At 36.8% G+C, this 24,827-nt stretch overlaps 2 protein-coding genes across 2 annotated transcripts; both read right to left on the bottom strand.

Moving 5' to 3' along the window:
• Positions 1 to 3,118: 3,118 nt before the first annotated feature.
• On the bottom strand, positions 3,119 to 4,054 carry LOC131822651 (olfactory receptor 5M8-like). The gene has a single exon (XM_059158939.1). It carries the CDS (start codon positions 4,049 to 4,051, stop codon positions 3,119 to 3,121), a length of 933 nt encoding a protein of 310 aa, XP_059014922.1. The 5' UTR covers positions 4,052 to 4,054.
• An 11,747-nt stretch (positions 4,055 to 15,801) lies between these two features.
• LOC131822652 (olfactory receptor 5M5) lies at positions 15,802 to 16,752 on the bottom strand. Its single transcript, XM_059158941.1, has one exon. It carries the CDS (start codon positions 16,738 to 16,740, stop codon positions 15,802 to 15,804), a length of 939 nt encoding a protein of 312 aa, XP_059014924.1. The 5' UTR covers positions 16,741 to 16,752.
• Positions 16,753 to 24,827: the final 8,075 nt, after the last annotated feature.

Consider the following 24,827-nt stretch of genomic DNA (forward strand, 5'->3'; position numbering starts at 1 on the left):
ACAAACATAAAAGCAAAAATTGATAAGGGAAAGAGTAGGATTGATATTTGATGAAGTAAAAAATCTTGTTTTTGAGAATCTGGCATTGGACATTTACACATAGGGACAAATTACCAGGTAGGATTATCAACATTAAGTGGAATTATGTAACATAATATTAGAAATTTTGCTTCTTTCATAAAATTTGAAAGAGGTATTCCAATTCACAGCAGGAGGCTCCTTTTCATGCAGTCAGGCAGGGTTTCCAACTGTCAGGTCCTCTGCCCTCAACTAAGTCACTTTAAGCATCTATATGCAACTGTCAGAAGTTGGAGAAATAATAGGGAAGCCATCCATACCTTTTTAAAACAATCTCTGGCTTGTACACTTCCAATCCATTGGTGAGAACTAGTCATGTTGTAGCACCTAAACCAGAATTGGTAGTGCTCTAACTTCCAAGCAATAACCCCACCTTAAGGACCCAGAGATCTATACCGAACATATTCCCCAAATCTGAGGACCTCTCCCTACCTTTCCTGCTCTACCCTGGTCCTAGCAACCATCTCTCTTGCCTGAATTATGTAACATCCCCCTGTCCAAGCGCCTCTACACTCCATTCTAAATCCAAAAACAGAAGTGGATGTTTTAAAATGCAAGTCATCATATTGCTACTGAACATGGAGCCCTTCCACAGCTTCTCATTTTTCCTCAAAGGAAGAAACCTCCCAATGGCACCCACATCTTAAATAATTGGCCAGTGCGACCCTATTCCGCCTTTGATCTCATATTCCATCAACTATCTCATTGACCTAGGTTTCGGCACCAATGGCTTCTAATCTGTCGTTGAAACACAGCCCTTTTCACCAGCTGTTCTCTGTGCCTACAGCACACCCCCCCCCCATACACACAACACACACGTGCTTGGCTAATATCTAGAAAACCTCCATGAAGTTTTTGTTTACTATCACCTTCTCAATAAAATTTACCCTCATTCTATGCCTGAGCCAGAGACCCACCTGTGCTCCTTTATCCTACAGTATTTTTTTTTCAGATTTTGCCATGCAGTAACTAACATATGATTCATTTGTGTATTGTGATAATTGTGTATGCATATCTCACACCACAAGAGTATAAGCCTAATGAGACCTGTGCCTGCCACACTGCTCATCTCCTCGTTGAAATTTATGTGATAGAAATCAGATGGAGATGGACAACACAAGAGATGGGTTTCATCCTTCCTAGACTATTGGGAGAGACTGAGGCAAAGGGAAAGGGGTTGCACAATATGTCCACTCTGCCAAAATGGCATTTTGAGAGAGGTGTTACTTCATCTAACTACAAATTTGTAAAAGAGGAATAGAAGGCATTATCAGCTCTGTAGGAGATTGTCTTTGCTCTGCAGGGAGATTTATATGATCCACTCACCTTCTTCCAAATAGTTAGTCATTTTTCACACATTAGGTAAGAAAACTGTTTATGCTCTCAGCCTAACTACACAAGCATTCTTAAAAAACATGTGTTGGCGGGGATGTGGAGAAAGGGGAACCCTCTTACACTGTTGGTGGGAATGCAAGTTGGTGCAGCCACTTTGGAAAACAGTGTGGAGACTCCTCAAGAAATTAAAAATAGAGCTTCCCTATGACCCTGCAATTGCACTACTGGGTATTGACCCCAAAGATACAGATGTCGTGAAGAGAAGGGCCATCTGTACCCCAATGTTTATAGCAGCAATGGCCACAGTTGCCTAACTGTGGAAAGAACCAAGATGCCCTTCAACGGACGAATGGATAAGGAAGATGTGGTCCATATACACTATGGAGTATGATGCCTCCATCAGAAAGGATGAATACCCAACTTTTGTAGCAACATGGACAGGACTGGAAGAGATTATGCTGAGTGAAATAAGTCAAGCGGAGAGAGTCAATTATCATACGGTTTCACTTATTTGTGGAGCATAACAAATAGCATGGAGGACATGGAGAGATAGAGAGGAGAAGGGAGTTGGGGGAAATTGGAAGGGGAAGTGAACCGTGAGAGACTATGGACTCTGAAAAACAATCTGAGGGTTTTAAGGGGCGGGGGGTGGGAGGTCAGGGTACCAGGTGGTGGGTATTATAGAGGACACGGATTGCATAGAGCACTGGGTGTGGTGCAAAAACAATGAATACTGTTATGCTGAAAATAAATTAAAAATAAATTAAAAATAAATCATGCACAAGTTTGAAAATCAATACACAGACATCTAAACCTACAATGTAAAATGAGTTAATGCCCAAAGACAGGAACAAGGTGTTTATCTATGGGGAGATAGGGAGGGGAGAAGTGAGAGAGGAGTGTGAATAAGCCTATAGTACTATTTGACATTTTAAACAACATTTATGCTTTATATTAACAATTTTAAATAATTACAATAAGAAATTTTAACTCAAACACACATATTTGTAGAAACCAAAAAAGCCCAAAACACAAAATCTCAAATATGATTTTTTGAGGGCTGTGGGGCTTAATTTCTGTTGTATGCATTCACATGTTTAAATTTTGTATAGTTACTGTAGTGTCAGTCAGAAGAGGGGACTCCTTGCCATGGAAATATAACTCAACATATCATTGTAGTTAAGCATATGTCGTAAGACAGAGGGCACTTCTCATTCCACACTTCTAGTGTGAGATGGTGGAGGGAGCATTTCCACATGTTCTCACTCAAAAACCCATCTTAAATATTAAATATTGCTGGTCACCAGGACAAGGGAAAAAAACCCACTGAAGGGTTTTCTCATGAACAATTAAATGCTCAGCTTAGAAGTGATATGTATGAATTCTAATTTAACTCACTGTCTAGAAATACTTCCACCTAAACCCAAAACAGGAGAATTAAAATGCCACCATGTGCACAAAAGACAAAGAAATTACAATAATTAGTGAGCATAATGAATAAGTACCAACATGCCAATTTTGGTAATGAAATTTTACTTCTCATGTTTAAATCTCTAAAAATTATTAGAATTAAATAATAATTAGAATTAAAAATTCAATGTCCCCATTTGATGCACCATATTTCTCATTTTGTCATCAATTCTACCCTGTAACTTTGGAAAAAGTTTTAGAAAAAGTTTGGGAACCAAAAAAATAGTGGTAGATTCTATGAAAATCTTTGTTTTCTTAACAACTCTTTGGTCAATGCTTCTTTCACATCCTTATTCCTAAGGCTATAAATCATAGGGTTCAACATGGGGATGACTGTTGTATAAAATACAGCTACCATTTTACCTTGTTCCACAGATTCCTTTGAGGGACGTCTGAGATACATGACGAACAGGGTCACATAGAATATGGTGACAGCTGTGAGATGGGAGCCACAGGTAGAGAAAGCTTTGTGCCTGCCTTCTGTGGAACGAATTCTTAGGATAGTAGGAAAAATATAAAGATAGGAAATCAGGATGATGAGCAGAGAAAAAGAAAGATTACATCCAGCCACAACAAACATCGACAGCTCCTTGTTGGAAGTGTCAGAACAGGCCAGCTTAATTAGTGGTGGGTCAGCACAGTAGAAGTGGTTAATTTCATTGAGGCCACAGAAGGAGAGGTTGTAGGTCCACATGGTCTCCATGAGGCCCGTGAGTGCCCCATACATGTAAGAGCCCATGATGAGGGTGGTGCACACACTCTTAGACATCTTGCTGCCATACAGCAGAGGGTTGCAGATGGCCATGTACCGATCAAAGGCCATCACAGCCAGGATGTACATCTCCACGTGGACCAAGGCGATAAAGAAGTAACACTGCACCAGACAAGCAGGATAGGAAATGGTTTCCTTCTCCGACAAGAAGATCGCCAGCATCTTGGGAGTCACGTTGGAAGAGAAGCACAGATCCACAAAGGACAAGTGGCTCAGGAAAAAGTACATGGGTTTGTGGAGCCGGGCATTGACCTGGATGAGGACAATCATGCCAACATTCTCTGCGACCGTGACCATGTAAATGGCCAGAAACAGCAGGAAGAGGACAATCTGCAGTTCCAGGCGACTGGTCAGTCCAAGGAGAATGAACTCAGTCACTGAGGTGAAGTTTCTCATCGTTTCTTTCAATGGGAAATGAGAACATTCGATCAGTAAGAAAAATTTTTTTAAGGCAAAAGAAAAAGTCATATTTCTTAGAACATCATTTTGGACCATTTTCTTCTGTTTTTTCTTTCCTTTTCTATGACTCTTTGTCCCTGGGAACACTAGAAATAGTATTTTACTTGAAACAGTATCCAATTAAACATTAGTGAGTGCAAACTTCTGGGTTCCAGTCATTAGTGGGCTTGAAGACTTTTCCTTTGCTAATTATCCTCTTATTTCTCTTTGTCTACTTACATTTTTGGATTCTTTCAGGATATTTCGTACCCACCTGCACTTCTACTTTGTCTATTTTTCAATACTTTACCTAACCTTACATTACTTTTTTTCACCCCAGATTTTGCCAATCGGTACCAAGAAACAAACAGACAGCATCCTTGGTTTGCATTGGGGGGGATTTTTCACATTTCCTATTTATGATACATAAATCTTTATAGCAAATCTATTTTTTTTGAAACATGGAAAAGTTGCCTTTATGGAAACGGCAGAGCCAGAATGTACACATTCCTAAACCATTAAACAGATTTCTGCAAAGAAAAAAAAAAAAAAAAGAAACAAACAGAAATCCACCACTGAAAAATGAATTTACCCGATAACTTAATTAGAAGTTGAGAATCTTGTACCAGAAGTTCTTTTCCTGATAACAAATGATTTCTTCCGGAAGATGCCACATTAATTCCTTAGGTTCTTTGTAAAAGGGAACGAAGTGATACATTAGAGATGCATCTTAATTCATTCTTTGTGAGATAGACTAGATGTTCTTTAGGGGGTTATTAAAGGAAAGAAATCTTTGAGAAGTTGAATGATGGTAAATATTTTACCATGTATGGCCACAGGTATAATGCACAGGAAAGCTTTCAGAAAGTCTCCTAACATTTTCCAGTCAATTCAATACATTTAGAGAAGCTGATTTTTCAGTCTATCAGACCTGAATTAGATAATAGAAATGACTTGGTCCAGTATGTTTGTCTACATTTGAGAAAGCAGATGGAAGAGCAAAGTGACAGCCCTGAGGCAGAGACGGCTTTGACAGAGCCTGGGCTAGAAGTGGTACCTCCCCTCTATCCATGTTAGTGCCTTTGGAGCCAGAGTGGGTCTTTATGGAACAGCACTTACAACAAACAAACAAAAACAAAGCAAGACCAAAGTAAACAAAAGAGCACAACCACAAAGCTTCCCTTCTCTTCGTTTATTCTCAGACTAGATTTTCTACAACCAAAGAGTATGTTCTAGGCAAGAGAATGTGGTGAAAGAGAAGTGTACAATTTCTAATCCATCCCTTTATGACATAGGATTGCCTTTCCCTTCTTCCTTTCTCCTTCCTACTGGCAGTTCATGTGGACGTAGTGCTGAACTACCTGGGAACCCACGGATGAGATGGCAGAAAAATGAGTGAGTCATGACTACTAAAATCGTGGCCGACCTCAACTGACATACCAGCTCAGAATTTGATAGGAGTGAGAGTTGGACTTCTAACTTAATTTGTTTTGCTGTTGCAGGAGTTGAAATCATTATCCAACTAATTGAGACCTCTAGGATCAGTGCCCAAGATTACTGTAAGTCTCTATAGAGCTTGTCCTGGTTTTCAGATTTGCATTCATCACTACTTCTTTCTTGTAGGTTTTTAAGGTACAGGCAGTCTAGAATCTATACTCTTGTTGGTCCAAACTTACTTAAAATCTGTGACAAACACAACCCTGAGTTGGAAACATCAGTTCTTATTATTCCAATCCAAATGCATTGAAAAAATTTTGCTTCCACAATTTAAAAAAAAATAACTATTCAGAAATATAGATCTCCAGGCAAATCTATATGTAATTTTGAGTTTTATTTTTCACTCAATCAACAAGATCCTTCTTGGAAAAAGAAAGTTTTATCTGTATAAGAAAAAACTATATCAGATGATAATTATTAGTTAGAATTTAATTAATTCCTCAGAGGTTATGCCCAAAGATGATTTTATGACTTAAAAACTGTGATGACAGTGTTTAAATAATCACAAGCCTCTTGAGACCTTTTAAATTTGTCATAGAGCTCTTCCGCATCCATTCCGCGATCACACACACACACACATCACAACTCTATCAAAAGCAGACGGAAACTATTTAATACAAAATAATTTAACAATATAATTAGTTATATGTATTTTTTAAGCTGTCCTCCTGCACCCTAACCACAGAGGATTTTTTCTAGAACTATTGTACAGCATTTTATCCCCAGCTTCCCAACACAGGTCTGGTTTCTCTAATTTCTTTCCTATTCATATTTCTCAGCTCTACCACTTCTCTCCTGGAATGACCTCAGGAACTCCATTTTTCCTGAGTGGTCCACCTTTTGCTGGCTCCTATCCTTGAGCTCAGCTCTAAACTGATGGTTACCTAGTGAATACATTAGGATGTTTTGCAAAGCTAAAAGACTTGTCATAAAATAGGAAACATCATCTATAGAAACGTAGTTATTTGGAAGCACCTGGGTGACACAGTTGGTTGCGCATTGGATTCTTGATTTCAGCTCCAGTGGCAATCTCAGGATCGTGAGATCAAGCTCCCCATTGGGCACTGTGCTCAGCGTGGAGTCTGCTTGAGATTCTTTCTCTGTCTCCCTCTGCTTCTCTGCCCTGCACTTTCTCTCTCTAAAATAAATAAGTAAATGTTTGTAAAAAGAGAGAGGGGGTAGAAAAATGGTTATTTGTTGTATATAGGTATAGGGTGGCTCATAATCTTTTTCTCATCTTTTACTGGAGAACAGCGAAACATCATGTTACATCCTTCTATGTATTCATGCCCTTTCCACCCCTCCTGTCTTCTGTAAAAATAATCTGCTAAGGTATCTTTGGGCTTTCCAAACTTTAAAAAATGATTTTAATGCTAAAATATTCCCAGTATCCTTAATACTGATGTTCATCTCACAGGTTTTGCAACTGGGCAGATTCAATTTGAAAAAATATAACTGTGCTGCCTACTTATTCTGTGATGACAGATATCTTAATCTTTATGAGCCTGAGTTTTCTCACATTGAAAATATTGCACCATGATTGCTCTCTGATGATTTTATAACTTAGAATGCATGTTAATACCTGGCCATGTGGGAGGCATGTAAGTCTATCACAAGAAAATTTTAGTGTCTACCACCCCTTTGTTTATTATTGAGAAAAATAAAATATTCCCCAATTTTGCACATTGGTATCTTTCATATGACCAGCTCTAGTTTTTGCCTAGGTAGCCATTTACCTATTTATAACCATGCATTTATCCCTACTAAATAAGAAAGTGGATTCCAAGTATAAATAAGAACATTTTGCTCACTCGTAAAACACAAAATAAACAGCCCTACCTACAAACTACCAACTAAATTCATTAAGTTGGAAAACCAGTACACCTTCAAAAAGTAAAGAAGGGGAATTGTTTCTTGTATTTATAAGGGTGATTATTTTTCCCTATGGTATTTTTAAAATATCAAGATGAAGCAATCAATTCTGCTAATTAAAAGTTTCCTGAAGACAACTCAAGGATTAGCAACAGGGGAGCTAGGAATAGTGTACGCTTCCCTTCTGTGTCTGCCTACTTACCACGTATTGCTCGGTCCTGTCTCCGAGACTCAGCAGAACAAGTTGCACTCTAAAGAAAGCCAGTTAGTTACTCATTAATTGCACCTTCCCACCGATGTGGCACAGGCACATTCTACTGTACGGTATTACTGTAGCAATCATACATTCCTTTGATTAAAAGGGGTATATTAGACCCCTTTTTTGGTTGTTTTATATTGTTTTTGTGTGTGTGTTTTTGTTTTGTTGGTTTTTTGTTATTTAGAAAAGCCTGAGAGGAAATGAAAGTAATTGGAGACACCAATTCACAGGATGGATAGTGCTTCCAATTCCTTACTTTTCTAGGCCATGATGTACTTTGTTTAGCTGTTGAATTTCTTAGCGCTTAAGTGTTTTTCATATGTTTGATTAATAAAGTAACTAAATTCATTAAACTTGACATACTGAACCTTTGTCATGTAAGATTCTTTCAAAAACTCATTTAAAAATATCAGGTTAATATTCTTAAAACTATTTCACAGCTGAAGGAACTGAGCCTTAGAAAAGATAATTACTTTTCTCAAAATAAAAGAGCTACTAAGTGACCAGGATAAGATGAGAAAGCAGATCTGACTGCAGCTCTCTGTCCTTAACCACTAACCTTGGTGGCTTTTCTCACATTTAGCTCATGTCGTTTCATGAGGTGGATTGAGCATCATCTCATTTCACAAAGGGATTAAACATCTACAACGATGCCTCAAAAATGCCCATGCTTTTTAGGTTAATGGAAGCAATTTCTAATACATTTATTACAACATCTGGCTAGAGAGAGAACCAAGTAAAGTGGGTTTAGTTCCACTGAGGAATTCTGTTTACAAAGGTTAGTCCTGGGGTGCTTGAGTGGCTCAGTGGGTTAAAGCCTCTGCCTTCAGCTCCAGTCATGGTCCCAGGGTCCTGGGATTGAGCCCCACATGGGACTCTCTGTTCAGCAGGGAACCTGCTTCCCCCACCCCTCTCTGCCTGCCTCTCTGCCTACTTGTGCTCTCTGTCTGTCAAATAAATAATTAAAATTATTAAAAAAAAAAAAAAAAGGTTAGTCCTTTAGTGCTAGGCAAGTTATTGTTCTTTGAGTTCTTCATCTTTAAAACACATGAATGTCAGGGCCCTGGGATTGAGTCCCACATCAGGTTCCATGCTCAGTGGAGAGTCTGCTTATCCCTCTCTCTCCGCCCCTCCCCCACTCATTCTCTCTCTCTCTCTCTCTCTCTCTCTTTCTCTCAATAAATAAATATAATCTTCTTTAAAAAATAAAAAGCATGAGTGTATACTACAGTATATCCTAGGTCACTTCCAATTCAAATGTTCTGCACTTTGAATATCACAATATTGATAAAATTGAGAAAATCATATGCAAATGACTTCCTTTATTAGAAAGCTTCTTCTTTTCTTTTTTCCCCCTGAGAGCTTAATGAAACTCAGCTTTTGCTCAGCAACTTGGGGAACAAGGAGCGATTTAGCACCATGCACTTTGGGATCTTGATAGTAGGGAAATGCACAGGAGAACACTAAGTGCATAAGGAAATAGGGTGCTAGGAAGGTAGCAAGGACATAGGAATAGATAAATTCATGGCCAGTTCAAATATTTCTCCTAAAGTCAATCTCAAGATGGAAGGAAAAAGCTAAAAACTTTGGTTTTGGAAGAAGACTCTGATTTGCTGGATTGACAATGATCATGTCCAGTCATGCAGTCTCCCTCTACCTTGGTTAAAACAAGATTATTGATCTTCACAGAATTCTTGACTCCAAGTCACATGCTGAGTCATGACTGGAAGTCATATTTCCTTCATATCACTAATATTATGAAGTGTTCATGCTTCCTCATCTAAGTACATTAGCAAAGCATTCCTTCTCTCCTCATCTAATCTAGTTTACTATTCAACCTCATCTTTTCTCACTTTTTTATCCATGACTGGTGTCCCAGGTACAACCAATTATCCTCCATGGACCAGCTGGTTCCTTCTTCAGGAAATGACTTTCCCTATTCTCTGCCCTTTGAAGTTCTACTCACCTTCCAAAGCTCAGATCAACGGTTACTTCCTGTGGGAGAACTACCTTAATCGCCTTAAGCAGAATGGATACTTCTCTTCCTCTGTGCCCAGAAAATAATTTAAACAAATACTTCAACTGTTTCCCTTATTGAAGCAAGTCTTATGGTAAAATAGTTGTGAAGTTTCTCCATAAATAAGTGTCACTCTTCAGAAGGAGTGGAAATATATTTTTAAAACCTCCCAGGCCTTGCCTTTGATAGGCCTCCATAACTTTTTGTTGAACTGAGTTAAATTAACATGTGACCACAAATACACTAAGATATTTCTTTTTTTTTAAGATTTTTTTTTTTTAATCACTAAGATATTTCTATCAGTTGAAGTGTAAAGCAAGAGGTAACTTGTCCTCAACATTGTCTTGCTTGTGTGAGAAGATTACCAATAAGGTCACTAAATGGAGGAAGTCTTCTAGGAGGAAAAAAGTCCATTTTACTATAACAGATTTTCCAATCCAAGATCATCAGAATAAGTAATGATTTTAAAGGTGTCATAACCCCAGGACACCTGGGTGGCTCAGTCAGTTGAGCATCCAACACTTGATTTCAGCTCAGGTCATGATCTCAGGGTCCTGGGATCAAGCCCTATGCAAGGCTCCATGCTGTGCTTGGGGTCTATTTGAGATTTTTTTCTCTCTCCCTGTGCCCCTACCCCTGCTCATGTTCTTTTTCTCTCTCACTCAAAAAAAAAAAAAAAAAAAAAAAATTAAATCACTTTCCCTGAAGAAAGGCAAACAGAAAACACTTTTATACATTACATAATAAAAATTCAACTCATATAAGCTTTTCACATTATTCATTTGGTGACTCTTCATGCTATGAAAAAAAAAAAAGATTTGGGTAGTAATTAAACTTTAGATTTCCTCATATTTTCAAATATTACATTCTTTCTCTTTATTATTTGATAGCTCAAAAGAAGAGTCACAACATATAAGAGATACAGTTTTAATTTTGCTACTGATTTTTTCAAGGAGGTGCCATTGCCCAGGGTAATTCTAAAATAGAATTCAAAAGCAGAGAGGTTTCTCTGGCTTACAGTGACTGAAAAGATTGAAAATTTTCTCATAAAAGTGATAACTTGAGACTCCCATATACTCCTAAGCATGTTCTAGAGTTTTCATTTGGTCTATAGTAAAATCTAATTTTTTTCAGAAGCTACAAAGCAGCTGGATATGATGATAATCTTCCATGTTGCAAGCACTTGAGAAAACAACTGTGATGTTACACAAATCTATATGAAACTGATATATAGACAATGGCAGCTATATAAATATAGAGCACTTTGAATCTCATACTGTAAATACATGAAGAGCAAATGATCATGTGGCTGTGATTGTCAGAGATAGCATCAGAGACAAAATATTGAGTTAACAGGAAAGTGAGCATGTTATACTGTTCAAATAAATTGATCAAGGAAATGACCTTCTTCTTTTTTTTTTTTTTAAAGATGTGCTGTTAGGATTCCTATTTTATGGTTTTTTTTTTTTTTTAAGATTTTTATTTATTTATTTGACAGACAGAGATCACAAGTAGGCAGAGGCAGGCAGAGAGAGAGGAAGAAGCAGGCTCCCTGCTGAGCAGAGAGCCCGATGTGGGACTTGATCCCAGGACCCTGAGATCATGACCTGAGCCAAAGGCAGCGGCTTAACTCACTGAGCCACCCAGGCGCCCCAAGGAAATGACCTTCTTAAATAAAAAGTTAACCAGAGTATGTGGGATTGGCAGATCAGTGAAGAGATAGTATGAGGATGTGATCCACAGTGTTAGGCTCAAGATTTCCAGAAGAAAGAGAATACAGATAACTAGAAACAAGACAAAAAAGAAAAGCAGCCACACTGGATAACTGGTCCACCCCAGGAGAATAAATTCCTTCTCTCTGGTCTGATTTATCCTGAACATGCCAGATGAATTCTTCTGTTGGAGAAAATAAAAACAGATTGACTAATTGTACATGAGTAAATCATACACAGTTAAGATTCCATCAGTGTGTGTCATGTTTTCTAATTGCTGTCACCTTCCACAACTGATCTAATTTCCAATTTTAAAGAATCCTCTAATTTCTATCTATCTATCATCTATCTATCTATCTATCTATCATCTATTATCTGTCAATCACTTTTCTAGTTTTTAAGGGGGCACAGACAATGTACCATGTTGAACAGCAGAGAAATAATTGCTTTCAAATTTTAGATAGGACCTTGTGGTATTTACAAGATGTGGAACACAGGAATTAATTAATTAACCAAAACTATAAGGGCATTATATCTGAAGAATGATAAAAGTAATAACAGAAAAATATTGAAAGCTATGAGAGTAAACCAAGTCTCAAATAGGTGAAGGAACTTTCTAGTTAATAATAAAAAGCAGTTCACTTTTATTAAGTGAATACTATGTATCGAACATTGTGCTAAATACTTTATGGGTATTTCTTAAATGTTTTTACTTAAGCATAGTTGACACACACTGTTACCTTAGTTTAAGGTGCACAACATAGGTATTAATCCATTTTTCTACCCAGCTTTTCTATGAGAAAGTACTATATATATTTATCTTACAAAAGAAAATACTGAGGCAGAGAGAGATTAATTTGATCAATAAATCTGAACCTAGAGTTTATGTTCATGACTATTAATTTGGCTGATAAATGATGGAGTCAGGATCTGACTACAAAGCTCACTTTATTGAAAAATATGAATTTTTATAAACACTATAAAATAAGATCTTTTCTCATAGTAGATTATATTGGTCAGTGTGCATTCAGCTTTCAAATACCCGATCAACAGTATTTTTGGAATACAGAAAATGATAGTTTTACCCATTCCATGGCTTTTCCCTTCAAAAAAGTATAGTGAAAAACAGCATATCATAGTAGAAAAAAGAAACAATAAACGTCAAAGCCAGACACATTTGGACTTCTCTTCACAGCTATGTGATTTTAGGTAAGCAAGTAATTGTGAGTCTCTGCTCAACTTTAAAATGGTATGACAATTCTATAATCATAATATTGATGGGCAGATTAAGTGAAACAACATATGTTAAAACAGTGTCTGAACTTTGCTGAACATTGTCATTCCCTTCTCTCCCCTTCATGTGTGTGTATATGAGTGTGAGAGTCTTAACATTCTTCAGATATCCAGCACTCCAAGGAAATATATGATATATGAAGAAAAATATTAGATTTACAGCATTATCATTCCCTGGGATTTTTTTTAATTTTTTTAAGTACACATGGATCAGATTTCCTGAGAAAATGACCAATTGGATTCATGACCTTTTAGAAAGGTCGGAAGAAAAGTATAAAACATCTTATAATTATTGTTCCTTAAGGAAGTGTGGAAAATATTCTCTGTTTTCTCATAGATTCTTCCAATATCACCTTGCTTAATTTGTTCAATAAATCTAGAATCCAGCAAGATCAATTTTAAAAGAAGAAGAGCAAGAGCTTAAGAGCTTGTTCTTAAAATTCCTCATGGGAGATGTTTTCATTAATAAGGGAACTCAAATCATTAATACACAAAGCACTGCAGAAGCACATACTTACTCAATCTCCAGCACAGCACAATATGAACTAAAAAATAGACTTTCTATGGTGTAATTCCTAACAACCAACCAATTCATGAAGGCACTTAGTGAAATCCCTTTTTATTTTAGACGTTCATACATGTGGCCAAAACTATGGCTTCATATTGCTAATACCAATCATAAATGTCAATGGCATCATGGTCACAGGTATTTCTGAACAATATTGTTAGCTTATAGCTCATATATTTCCACAAAGTCCTTTGTTGGTTCATTCAAAGACATTCTCTGACATATGCAAACTGGAGGTACTTTGTTCACGTTCAAAATGGAAGTTTGCTTAATTTTTTTCTATGCTGCAATCATTAAGAAAGCTTCATTTACTGCCAAGCTAGTCTGTAAAATTACAGACATGGACCCTGAAATTAGAATACTGGAAAAATAAGGGAGCTACTTCTGTATAATTGTATATGTGTGTGTGCTTAAACAGCAATAGATCCTGGGTATTTGCTTAAGTAAAATCCAATGCGCTATTAATTGAATGTTAAAATTTACAAAAATAACAATTTGTATAGATGTGCATTTTACCAGCATTCGCAATTTGACTTTCCTTTTTTTTTTTTTTAAGATTTTTATTTATTTATTTATTTGAGAGAGAGAGAGAGAGACAGTGACGAGATAGCGAGAGAGCACAAGCAAGGAGGAGAGGTAGAAGCAGACTCCCACTAAGCAGGAAGCCTGATGCAGGGCACATCCCAGGACTCTGGGATCATGACTTGAGCAGAAGGCAGATGCTTAACCCACTGAGCCACCCAGATGCCCCGACAATTTGACTTTCAAAATAAAAAATACTTAAAGAACAATATCTAGTAATAGAAAAGTTGCAATAATTATGTGGAATAACAGAGAATCAGTAAATATGAAAATGTTACCTTATAGAAAACATTGAAGAGAAATAAGCTCTTGGGTAGAAAAGAAGCTTTGAAATACAACTGAGAAATATGTGTCCAAGGGTGAGTGACTAATTACAGTTCTGTAGCTTTTCCTTTTTCATTGAAAGTAACATGTACATATGTGATCACAAATCACGTCTAATACTTATTTTGTTCAAACCTGATATCACGTTGTACTAGTAGCTTTGAGTATGCTGGAGCAGGTGCACAAAGGATGAACAAGTTCTCTTCTTGTACAATCATATGAGACCAACTTCACCTTAGAATACATTCCTTCTTTCCTCTGTTGCATTAGCAATTTCATTTTCTTATATTGCAGCACTTAACAAATTGTATTGATTCTTCTCTTTACAGTTTCATGAACTCTACAAAACTATACAATCCTAGAGCTCCTTGGGGAATCTTTGGTAATGGATCAGTACTTGGCTCATTACTCTGTAAACATTTCATCAACTCTGCTTATGCTTTGTAGCTGCAAAGTCACCTGAAATGTTAACATCTTAAAAATTAACTTGTCTTTTGAATTCTTTAGCATCAAAATATTTACAAATAAGTCACAATGTTGAAATCTAAAGTTAGATATATAGTACCTAATTGTGACAAAGGGCAACTTTTGTGGATAAAATTAGCATTACGTTACCAAAAAAATTTAAAAAAAAATTATTTCCCATCCTGAAAATATGTTAACAGGCAAAGATGAAGGAAGGCATGAAAACTGCAGAGCCTAGGAGTCTGTGATGTCACAGATAAACTCCACAGAGTCACAATTTCTTTTGAGGCAAACCACGTGTTTTTTTTAAGAGACATCCGTTGCCTGCTTCAGGAGTTAATATCTAAAAACTAATTGGAAATTTTTGTGTACTGTTATGGCAGAAGGAAGAAAGTGTCTTATTAAAAATGATTCTTATAAGCAGGGAGGAATAAATGGACATCAGGTATGGACATGGAGCTGATATCTTGACTTTTTTCTACCAGAGGTGACAGCAAGTCTCAATTAGTAGTTGTGGTCACATTGCTCTAGACCATGCAGTGGAAACCACTGCATAGCAAATGCTACAGAATTACAAACTACTAAAAGTTAGCTCCTAACAGTCAACGTGTGTATTGGCAAATGTGTGTGTGTGTGTGTGTGTGTGTGTGTGTGTGTGCATATATAGCCATACACTGCTTTGTAGATGCAGAGAAATTTTCCACAAACATAAGAAACTGTTAATAATAGTAACCTTAAAAGGAGACAGTGGAAGATCAGGGAGGGAGAAGAAAAAGGGAAAAATCTTTTACTTCAGACTCTTCTACAGAGATTAAATATTTTACTATAGAATGTATAATTTTTATAGTGTGAAAGTAACAAATGATGTAAAAGTGTTTAAGAGAAATTATCCATTATACCTACATATCCAACCTCCAACCCTTTGCACACTCGATACACACTCACACATCACCTGTAAAGCTATAAATCTCCTGTACCTATGTCTTGAATGCTTTGTCATTAGATTTTAGCTTTTCATTATAGATTTAAAATAACTTTACTGTAAATGCAGTTAAAGTTGGATCCAGTTCTTATGAATATAGCTTTTATTTAATTTATAAAGAAAGATACATTGTAATTTTACTTCAAAAGTACATTTTTTCTGATCAGTTTCCAAAAAGCTTGTTTCACATTCTTGTTCCTCAGACTATAAATGATGGGGTTCAACATAGGGCTTATAAAAGTGTAGAAAACAGCAATAACTTTAGATTGTTCCACTGACTTGTCCGTGGGAGGTCTAACATACATGCAGAACAGCGTCCCATAAAATACAGTCACTGCCACCAGATGGGACCCACAGGTGGAAAAAGCTTTGTGCCTGCCTTCAGCAGACTGCATCCTCAGGATGGCAATGAGTATGAAGATATAGGAGATGAGGATTATAAGGAGGGAGTTGGAGAGGTTAAATCCTGCTACCACAAACATGGATGTCTCCTTAATGAAAGTGTCAGAGCAGGAGAGCTGGATAAGAGGAGGGTAAGCACAGTAGAAGTGATTAATAATATTGGAGTCACAGAAGGTCAAGTGGTAGGTCCACATGGTTTCCATCAGACCACTAAGGAACCCATAGACATATGGACCAACAATCAGGTGAATACATACCCCTCTGGACATCTTGCTGCTGTAAAGCAAAGGATTACAGATGGCCATGTATCTATCATAAGCCATTACGGCTAGCATGTAATATTCAGTAATAACCATGGCAATGAAGAAATAACACTGGACTAAACAAGCAGCATAGGAAATGGTTTTCTTCTCTGATAAGAAGTTCACCAACATCTTGGGAGTCACATTTGTGGGATAGCACAAATCCAAGCATGACAAACTGGCAAGAAAGTAGTACATGGGGGTATGGAGGCGTGAATCTATCCTGATCAATACCAACATCCCAAGGTTCCCCCCCACGGTGATCAAATAGATCACCAGAAACAGCACAAAGAGGACGGGCTGAAGCTCTGGACGATCTGTTAATCCCAAGAGAACAAATTCAGTCACCAGGGTGGAATTTCCTTTGACCATTTTCTTAGCGGCCAGCAGTGTTCACTTAGACAAATAAAATAAAGTAAGAGTGAGTGAGAAATCCATTATATATTTCTCTCTTTCTCTTATTCTCCATTCTCACACTCTCTATCATCCTCACACAAAACTAGTATCAGTGTTTGCAGTTGGAAGAGCTGAGAATTTTAAGAAGGTCAGAGCCCTTTTGAGCTGGGTGTGTAATGTGCAGATGATTCCCAAGACAACAGACCCTGTGACACAGCCTGTTCTGGAATGGGGGGCCTTATGACAAAAAAGTGTGTCTACAAAAGGATTAAATGGCCAGTTGTCACTTAGGCTTCATCATTGATCCTGGGAATGGTGCCAGACAAAATGGTGACATGTGTTTGAAAACACTCAACAGTCAACAGTGTTTGCATATTTAGAAGCTCAACTTTTGAAACTTACACCCCCTACTGGCTTATGAAAGAGCCCCAAATTATAGCGGTTTGAAGGAAATTCTCTGGAACCTGTTTTGCTGCTCTATCAATAAAATACAGGGAAATGTGGTATTCCTATGCAAGCAGACCAAAGATAAAGATTCCAAATTTGAAAATAACAAAGCCCAATATAAATTACTAAAGTAGGGACATTCATTCTGAAGCACTTGTATGAATCAAGAAAGGGAGATATGGGTATTGGGGGGAAGAGAAGTGGCCAAAACTTAAGATTATAGAATTGTTTGCTTATCCATTTTTTAAAATTTATCTTAGAAAGCATTTAAGTTTACAGCATAGAAACAACACAAATTGGACTCTAAACTTTTTAGCAGCATTATGTAAATAGTTCAATTTCTTCACTACAAAATCACAATGCCCAGAAATTATAAAGCAAAAATCAATTGGGAGAGATAGAATTATTCTTAGCACAGAGTTCAGGTGATACTAATTATAACAAAAGCATTATGCTTTTAGATAAAATTATGAGTTCATTATAATATGAATTATAATTTAAAATTAAATAATGAATAATTTTTCCAGGAGTCTGGAGAATGTATTTGGGTCATGGATTCTTTGTGTTTTCCTGTGCTATTTTTAAATTGATAGACTAAGTAAGATAAGGGATCAGAACTCAAATGACTCTGGGAGCCATTTGGATAATAAGAATGAGTGACGTGGGCTGGGTCTGAAGGTGAGCAGAAGTGAATCAAAGAGCCAGCAGCCACTCAGGTTACTATACAGTGATGTGGGCTCCATGTTCCAAGAGCTTAAGAGTTCCAAATTTAAACAGGTATCAGAATTCATTATGTAATGTGAAACTTACCACATGCAATGTTGGCAAATACTTCCATGTGTAAACTTATCCTTACCAGAGTACAACAAAAGAAGCCTGTAAGACTGATCCACTGAGATGCAAATAGTAATATCATTCAATGCCAGTGTCACCAACTGTATTTCTATTCTAGTATCTGAGCTGTTCCTGAAGATGGAAGCAAGAACCCTCCAAAGTTAGCTACTTTGGCTCAGTGATGTTTAGGCAGACGAGGTAGTGGGTAACAGTGCTTCTCAGGAGAGCACTGGTTGGTATCTTCATGGTAAAGGAGGCATATGAAGAGGAAATTAAGGTTATAATGGGCTCGATAATAAATATTTGAACAAAGTAAATGTGTTCAGAAATCAGGATAGCATCAAAGATTGATAACGCTTAACCAGAACTTGCTGGATAACTAAGTTTCTAGAAAGGCAAGAGAAGAGAGGACTTTCAGAGGGTGTAAATGCTACATACAGAGATAGGAGGCTTGTCAGAGAAATCAAAGATATTGCACATAGATGCAGAGATGGGTCTTCTATTGTGCCAAATAAAACATTTACGAAGTGGTAAGCAGTCAAACTAAAGTCCTTATCCCAAGCCAAAAAGTATGATGACTCCTGAAATCTACACGGTAGCATATCTTTAGGATATATATCTGAGGGTGTGTGTGGGTCTATATCCACCACACCTAAATTATGGCGATGGGTTGGAACCAACATTCCCTGTTAATTTGAAGTGGAAGTAATTTACAGGGCTTATGTCTACAACTTTGGCCGTTGAGAAGAAAATCACTCTAATTTGAGAATCTGGATTTGTATAAATAGCAAAAGGGCTTTTCCTCACTGACCAGAAATATGACTCCACTTGGAAAATATTCACTTTCATAGGTAAATCTTCCATTTTGATGGCATTATGAGATTCATCTAATCTTTAAATCTGTATACTCTGTATAACTATGCCCTATATGCTAGCATCTGCTTGGCCATCATATTATATTTAACAACTAATAAAGACAATAAAAACATAAAGGAGAGGGGTGCCTAGGTGGCTCAGTAAATTAACCTTCTGCCTTTAGCTCAAGTTATGATCTCAGGGTCCTGGGATTAAGCCCAGCATAAGGTTCTCTGCTCAGTGGAGAACCTGCTTCCCCCTCTTTCTCTCTGGCTGCCTCTCTGCCTCCTTGTGATCTCTCTCTCTCTGTGTCAAATAAATAAATAAAATCTTTAAATATATATATATATATAAAGGGGAGATGGAATTTAACTTGTCTGCTTCAGTTCCCCTTAAATAGTTTAGCAAACACATTCTACAATTTAGGAAGAAAAGACTACATTCTGATTACAGTATTTTTTTCTATACACATATGCACTTCTGGTTTTCAAAGCAATGAGGCTATTCTGTTTTATTTTAGCTTTAGAAGAATGCTACAAGTCATATAGAGCAAGAACAATTGCAAATGAGGTCCCCACAAATCTTAAATTTGCTGACACCTGGATTTTTAGATTAGTATTTTCAAAACTATGTGCAGCAGAATAACTGGATATCAGGCAACAAAATAGGTCTATGGTGAAATTAAGTTTGAAAAATGCTGAGAGAAATAAGTCAAGCAGAGAGAGTCAATTATCATATGGTTTCACTTACTTGTGGAGCATAAGGAATAACATGGAAGACATACGGAGATGGAGAGGAGAAATAGTTGGGGTAAATCAGAGAGGGAGACAAACCACGAGAGACTATGGACTCTGAGCAACAAACTGAGGGTTTTGGAGGGGAGAGGGGTGGAGGGATGGGCAAGCCAGGTGACAGGTATTAAGGAGGGCACGTATTGCATGGAGCACTGGGTGTGACACATAAACAATGAATCTTGGAACACTGAAAAAAATAAATTACAAAAAAAAAGATATACTTTATAAGAAATGACTGGGAACAGAAGGAAAGATGCAAAGAGAGGAAAAACTATACTTTATTTTTCATAAGAAGATTAAGTATTTGAAGAAAAATCATCCTATCTGAATGACTCGATGAATTAATATGCTCACAATGAAACCAACCAACAAAGAAATGTTTGTGGTGCTTTGATTTTTAATAAAATGATTCTTAATTTAAAATATAATGCTGAGTTTTGCAAAAGAAAAGGAAAACGGGTTTCTGGATTGCAGGGAATCTCAGATCTCAGAGCCTTTTATATGCCCACAGTGCATTGTGAAGCTTCGAGGATGGGCAAGAACGTGCAGCCTTTCCCAAGCTTACTAGTTCAAAGGGCCTGGAGCATCTCGAGTGTTCTCTTAGAATCCCTAATTTCCACACTGAGTACCAGAGATTGCTAGAATCCTTGCACCTCAGCAGCAACACAAAATACAGGGATGTAAGACCTATTTTGCACTATTTGGAAAACACCTTCCTTCAGTAGTGCCCCTGGTACACTATTAAAGCACTTTTGAATTTATCATTCACTCATGGTCTCAAAAAAAAAAAAAAGAAAGAAAAAGAAAAGAAAAAACTGTTTGAAGGACTACTGAGCATGGAAGAGGAACTCTATAAACGGGAAGGAATAGAAACAAGCAGAAAAACATATAAGCGCTCTCAGGGCTATAGAATGCAATGTGACAACAGAGCTCTGTCTATCAATCGCAGGTGAGCACAGGACTTTTCTACTGCCAAACACATATTCTCTACAGCAGGACCCTAAGCACGAGCATCTATTTGCACATTATATCACATCAAACAAATAATAATGGTTGCTTATTAAGTGTTTGGGATAAAGTATGTGATAATTTACATATATGTGGATAAAACTATGTTCCAAATATTTTAAGTACTCGTATATAATTTATACATATTTTAACTTTTTTGTGTTGAAACTACCACATGTTCTTTTAAAATCATGCCTCCCTAGTAGCTCTTCCCGTCTTTTTATAACCCTATCTTGCCATCCATGACTCTCATTTCCAAAATCAATCTGAATTTCTTGCCTGATTCAAATTTTATGAAGACCAAAAGTATCGGAGAACATGATTCTCAATATCTCAAAAAAATGAAGACATTTGAGATTGGAAATGTGTATTTGACAAATACTGTTGGCAAATTTAAAATCTCTTTGGTAGACCTCAATGGTAAATTCAAATTTGCTGCTTTAGAACTAAAGCCTTTTTCCACTGGAAATAAGTCCCTGAATGATTTTGGGAGACTTGCTAGAAATTCAACTGAATGTTATTTCTATTTCTATAAACAAAATTTTGTAGATAGTAGGAACTGCCTTAGATAGCTTCCTCTTTAAGTTTACTGGACCCAGGATGCCCCGTAGTGGAAAGATGGTTCATTTATTTGATAATTATTCAAGGAGTAGCAAATTTATCCTCCACAACTCTGATTTTTTAACTCCTATTTCAACGTAGAGTGCCAAGTAATTCATATTGAATTATTGGAGAGATCTCTCATGCATATTTTGCTGCCTGTATGAGAAATATCACCGAGAAAAATAATTAAATTTCAGTGAAGAAGGGAACCAGATATCCTCCTAAACAAGTGTCTGCTTACGACATCGGCGTCTAATTCATACTGAATTATTGGAGAGGTCTCTCATGCATATTTTGCTGCCTGTATGAGAAATATCACCGAGAAATATAATTAAATTTCAGTGAAGAAGGGAACCAGACATCCTCCTAAACAAGTGTCTCCTTACGACATTGGCGTCCAATTGGAAACTTCTGGGTAATTAGAAGTCTATGTAAGTAGCAATGATTTTTTAAAAATCTGTGTCCTTTATTAAAAAAAAAAAATGTAATGAAAATAAAACTCAGCATAAGGGTTCACTGCCTCAGTAATGGAAATTTGCTTTTCTCTGGATTGGAATGCTCATAGATAAACAAGATAATAGACTACACAGATTTTTCCATGCCCACTTGAAGTTGATTCACAAGGATGTTGATATGCATATGTATTTTTATTACATAAAAATGCAAGAAAACAAAACATTACTCTGTAATTTAGTAGGGATTATTGAGCAAAAACATCATGCCATATGTGGTAAATTAGTAAACATGATGAATATATGGTAAAAATGTGGAGTTCCGAGAATTTCCTATTCTCCCACTTAATATCAAAGTGCAAAGCTCATTTCTGTAAGTTATCACTGGTCCCTGACACTCTGCATGTTGAAATGTTCATTTGGGGAAAAGTTTGTCCTCTTCAGGGTCCCGTTAAAAGGCACATGTCCAAAGGAGCAGGTAAGGTTGAGCTGCCGTTATACGTAGGAACTATTCCATGTGCATAAAGTCACCATTTTGTTGTTTTATAAGATGGATTGAGTGTGAGATTAGGAGATAACTGAAGCCAAGGAAAGGACCACAGACAAGAGAAATAAGGATTATTGAATTATAGGGTCAGTAATCCAGCATACAGACACGTCAATGGGTCATATAGATAGATAAATGTTCAGGAATATCTGGAAAAATAGTAATATTTTAAGGTAGGAAATGAAGAAACAGGCAAACAAGTCAGTTAGTTGGTGGAGCCGTCAATCATCTCGTGTGAATATTAATTTTCCAGAAGGAGCATCTTCTTTGTCTCCTCCACCATAATGAACTCCAGCATCTTCCTCTTCAGTTTCCATTCCAAAGTATCACAAATTTAAGAGCAAGGTACATTACCTGATTACAATGAATGAACCTAAATTTTGGATCATGTTACACAGGATGGCTTCATACCAACGAATATTATCAGTAAAAACTTTTTTGAGTCTTCATTTAGAAAACATTTTTTTTACCTTGTTATAGTGAGTTTTCTTATTTGGACTTCAGTCCCCAGTTATTCAATATCAGGACTTTGGCTAAATTAATTCTAAAATGTCCATCATTGATAACATTCTGACTCAGCATTTATGTAGTTACAAATCCTATACTCATTACTAGCCATGTGTCTCTTAGTTAATATAAATTTTCCCTAAAAGTTTCTCTCTCAAATAATTTTTTAAAAGATTTATTAAGTTCTATAAGAGCTTTATTTTTTCCAGAATGAGTATAACAATTCCTGATCTGTCTCTTTTCAATGATTTAAGTTTTTTGGGAGGGTATTCATTCAACAGATACTATTTTGCAAAATTACGAGATTATCAGGTGCTTCGTCTTATATGCTTATTCAGTGTGTGTTAAATTATTGAATGACTGGGGAGAACAATATTTTCAAAGTAAAATGATCAGTGTAAACACATAATTCCAATGAGACTTTTCTGTTTTCTAGTGAATAATTAAAAAAAAATACACACCAACTCATTCTAACTAGCCAAGAAATTAAAGTTGCTTTTGTTGTCACCTAACTCTTCCTGATTAAAATCCAAAACTGAAACAAGAAGAGAAAGTGCAGGTATAGAAGTCAGAGCTGTCATTCCTACCTGACCCCAGGAAAGACTCAGAGACACTAGTGGTCCAAGGGATGAGTTCCTGGGAGTGATTTATACCCAAACTGTAATTTGAAGCTCTTATTCTTGAAATATTTTTACCTACCCTGAAGAAATAATTTCAGTATTACTAAAATAGAAAACTCCAGGGAAATAGTTATTTATGTAGATACACTAATTAGAGTCTTGGGATTTCCACAATGTGTTTGCATCAGTTAGTAGTAATTTTTTTTTAAAGATTTATATATTTATTTTGAGAGAGGGAGAAAGAATCATGTGGTGGGGAAAGGGCAGAAGAAAATCGGGGGAGAGATCGAAAATCTGCAGCAGACTCCCTGCTGAGCACAGGTCCCATGGTGGGGCTGGATCTCATAATCCTGGGATCATGACCCTGAGATCATGATCTGAGCCAAAATCAAGAGCTGGATGTTTAAACAACTGAGCCTCCCAGGCACCCCCAGTTTGTGATCATTTTGAGATGATTGCTTTGAGTGATCAGAAGTTTATTCTCATGGAGTCTTTGCATTATGGATCACCATTTATTCTAGTTAGGTAAAAGGACAATTAAAAAAGACATAAAATAATAATATAATCCACAGGATTTATGTTTTGTGATTTTCCCTAGTCTGAATTGTGTTTTGTCCACATAGTTGCTATTGAATGAACATTTGCTGAAAGGACTTTGATATCTAGATTAAAGCGGTAAGGTTATTAAACCCAGTGAGTAAAACCATTTGGATAAGATATCATAATGAGCCATGGCAGATTTCATTCAACATGTTAAGTCCCGGTGTTAGAAGATAATATTTCACGAAAAACTGGTGAACATATCATTTAACAAAAGTTGTTCATCTGCCCACAAGTGAAAACAAACATGCTAAAAGTAAAAATAGTACGTCTATCTTTTCTTACCATTTACCAAGTTTCCAATTATCGACTCATCCAAGAGATACAAAGATAAAATGATACGGTCCATGTGCTCATAGTCCTTAGTCCAACTGTGAAGTCTTCAGCTGTGGCATATTCGGCAAATGATGTATTGAAATCAAAGTTCCGAATATCATCTTCCTCTATGTTCTCTGTCAATCTCTCCCTCATTCACTGGTCTAGCGGTGCTGGTCTCATGACCACCTTTTTTGCAAATTCAGAAATTTCTGGTAAGCCCTGTCCCTGCTTTGAATACCACTTCTCCCAAACGTCCTAGGGTTCATGCCTGCTCATACTTTAGATGGCAGCTTCCATGTCAATTTCTGAGAGAGGAATTCCTCCACCTCATTAAGCCTCCTCACCACAGTAACTGTTCTCTCTTATGTGACCTCCTTCAGTTCCTCTATGACATTCATTACAATGCTAATTGTAAATGGAATGTCTGTTGGCTCAAGATTTGTCTTTCCTTCCAGGCCATGAATTCTGAGAGGATCAG

The sequence above is a fragment of the Mustela lutreola genome, chromosome 1, assembly GCF_030435805.1.
Source record: "Mustela lutreola isolate mMusLut2 chromosome 1, mMusLut2.pri, whole genome shotgun sequence".
Taxonomy (NCBI): Eukaryota; Metazoa; Chordata; class Mammalia; order Carnivora; family Mustelidae; genus Mustela; species Mustela lutreola.

Bases quoted from the DNA above. Each gene is read 5' to 3' on its own strand.
- LOC131822652 (XM_059158941.1), bottom strand. From the start codon at position 16,740: ATGGTCAAAGGAAATTCCACCCTGGTGACTGAATTTGTTCTCTTGGGA.
- LOC131822651 (XM_059158939.1), bottom strand. From the start codon at position 4,051: ATGAGAAACTTCACCTCAGTGACTGAGTTCATTCTCCTTGGACTGACC.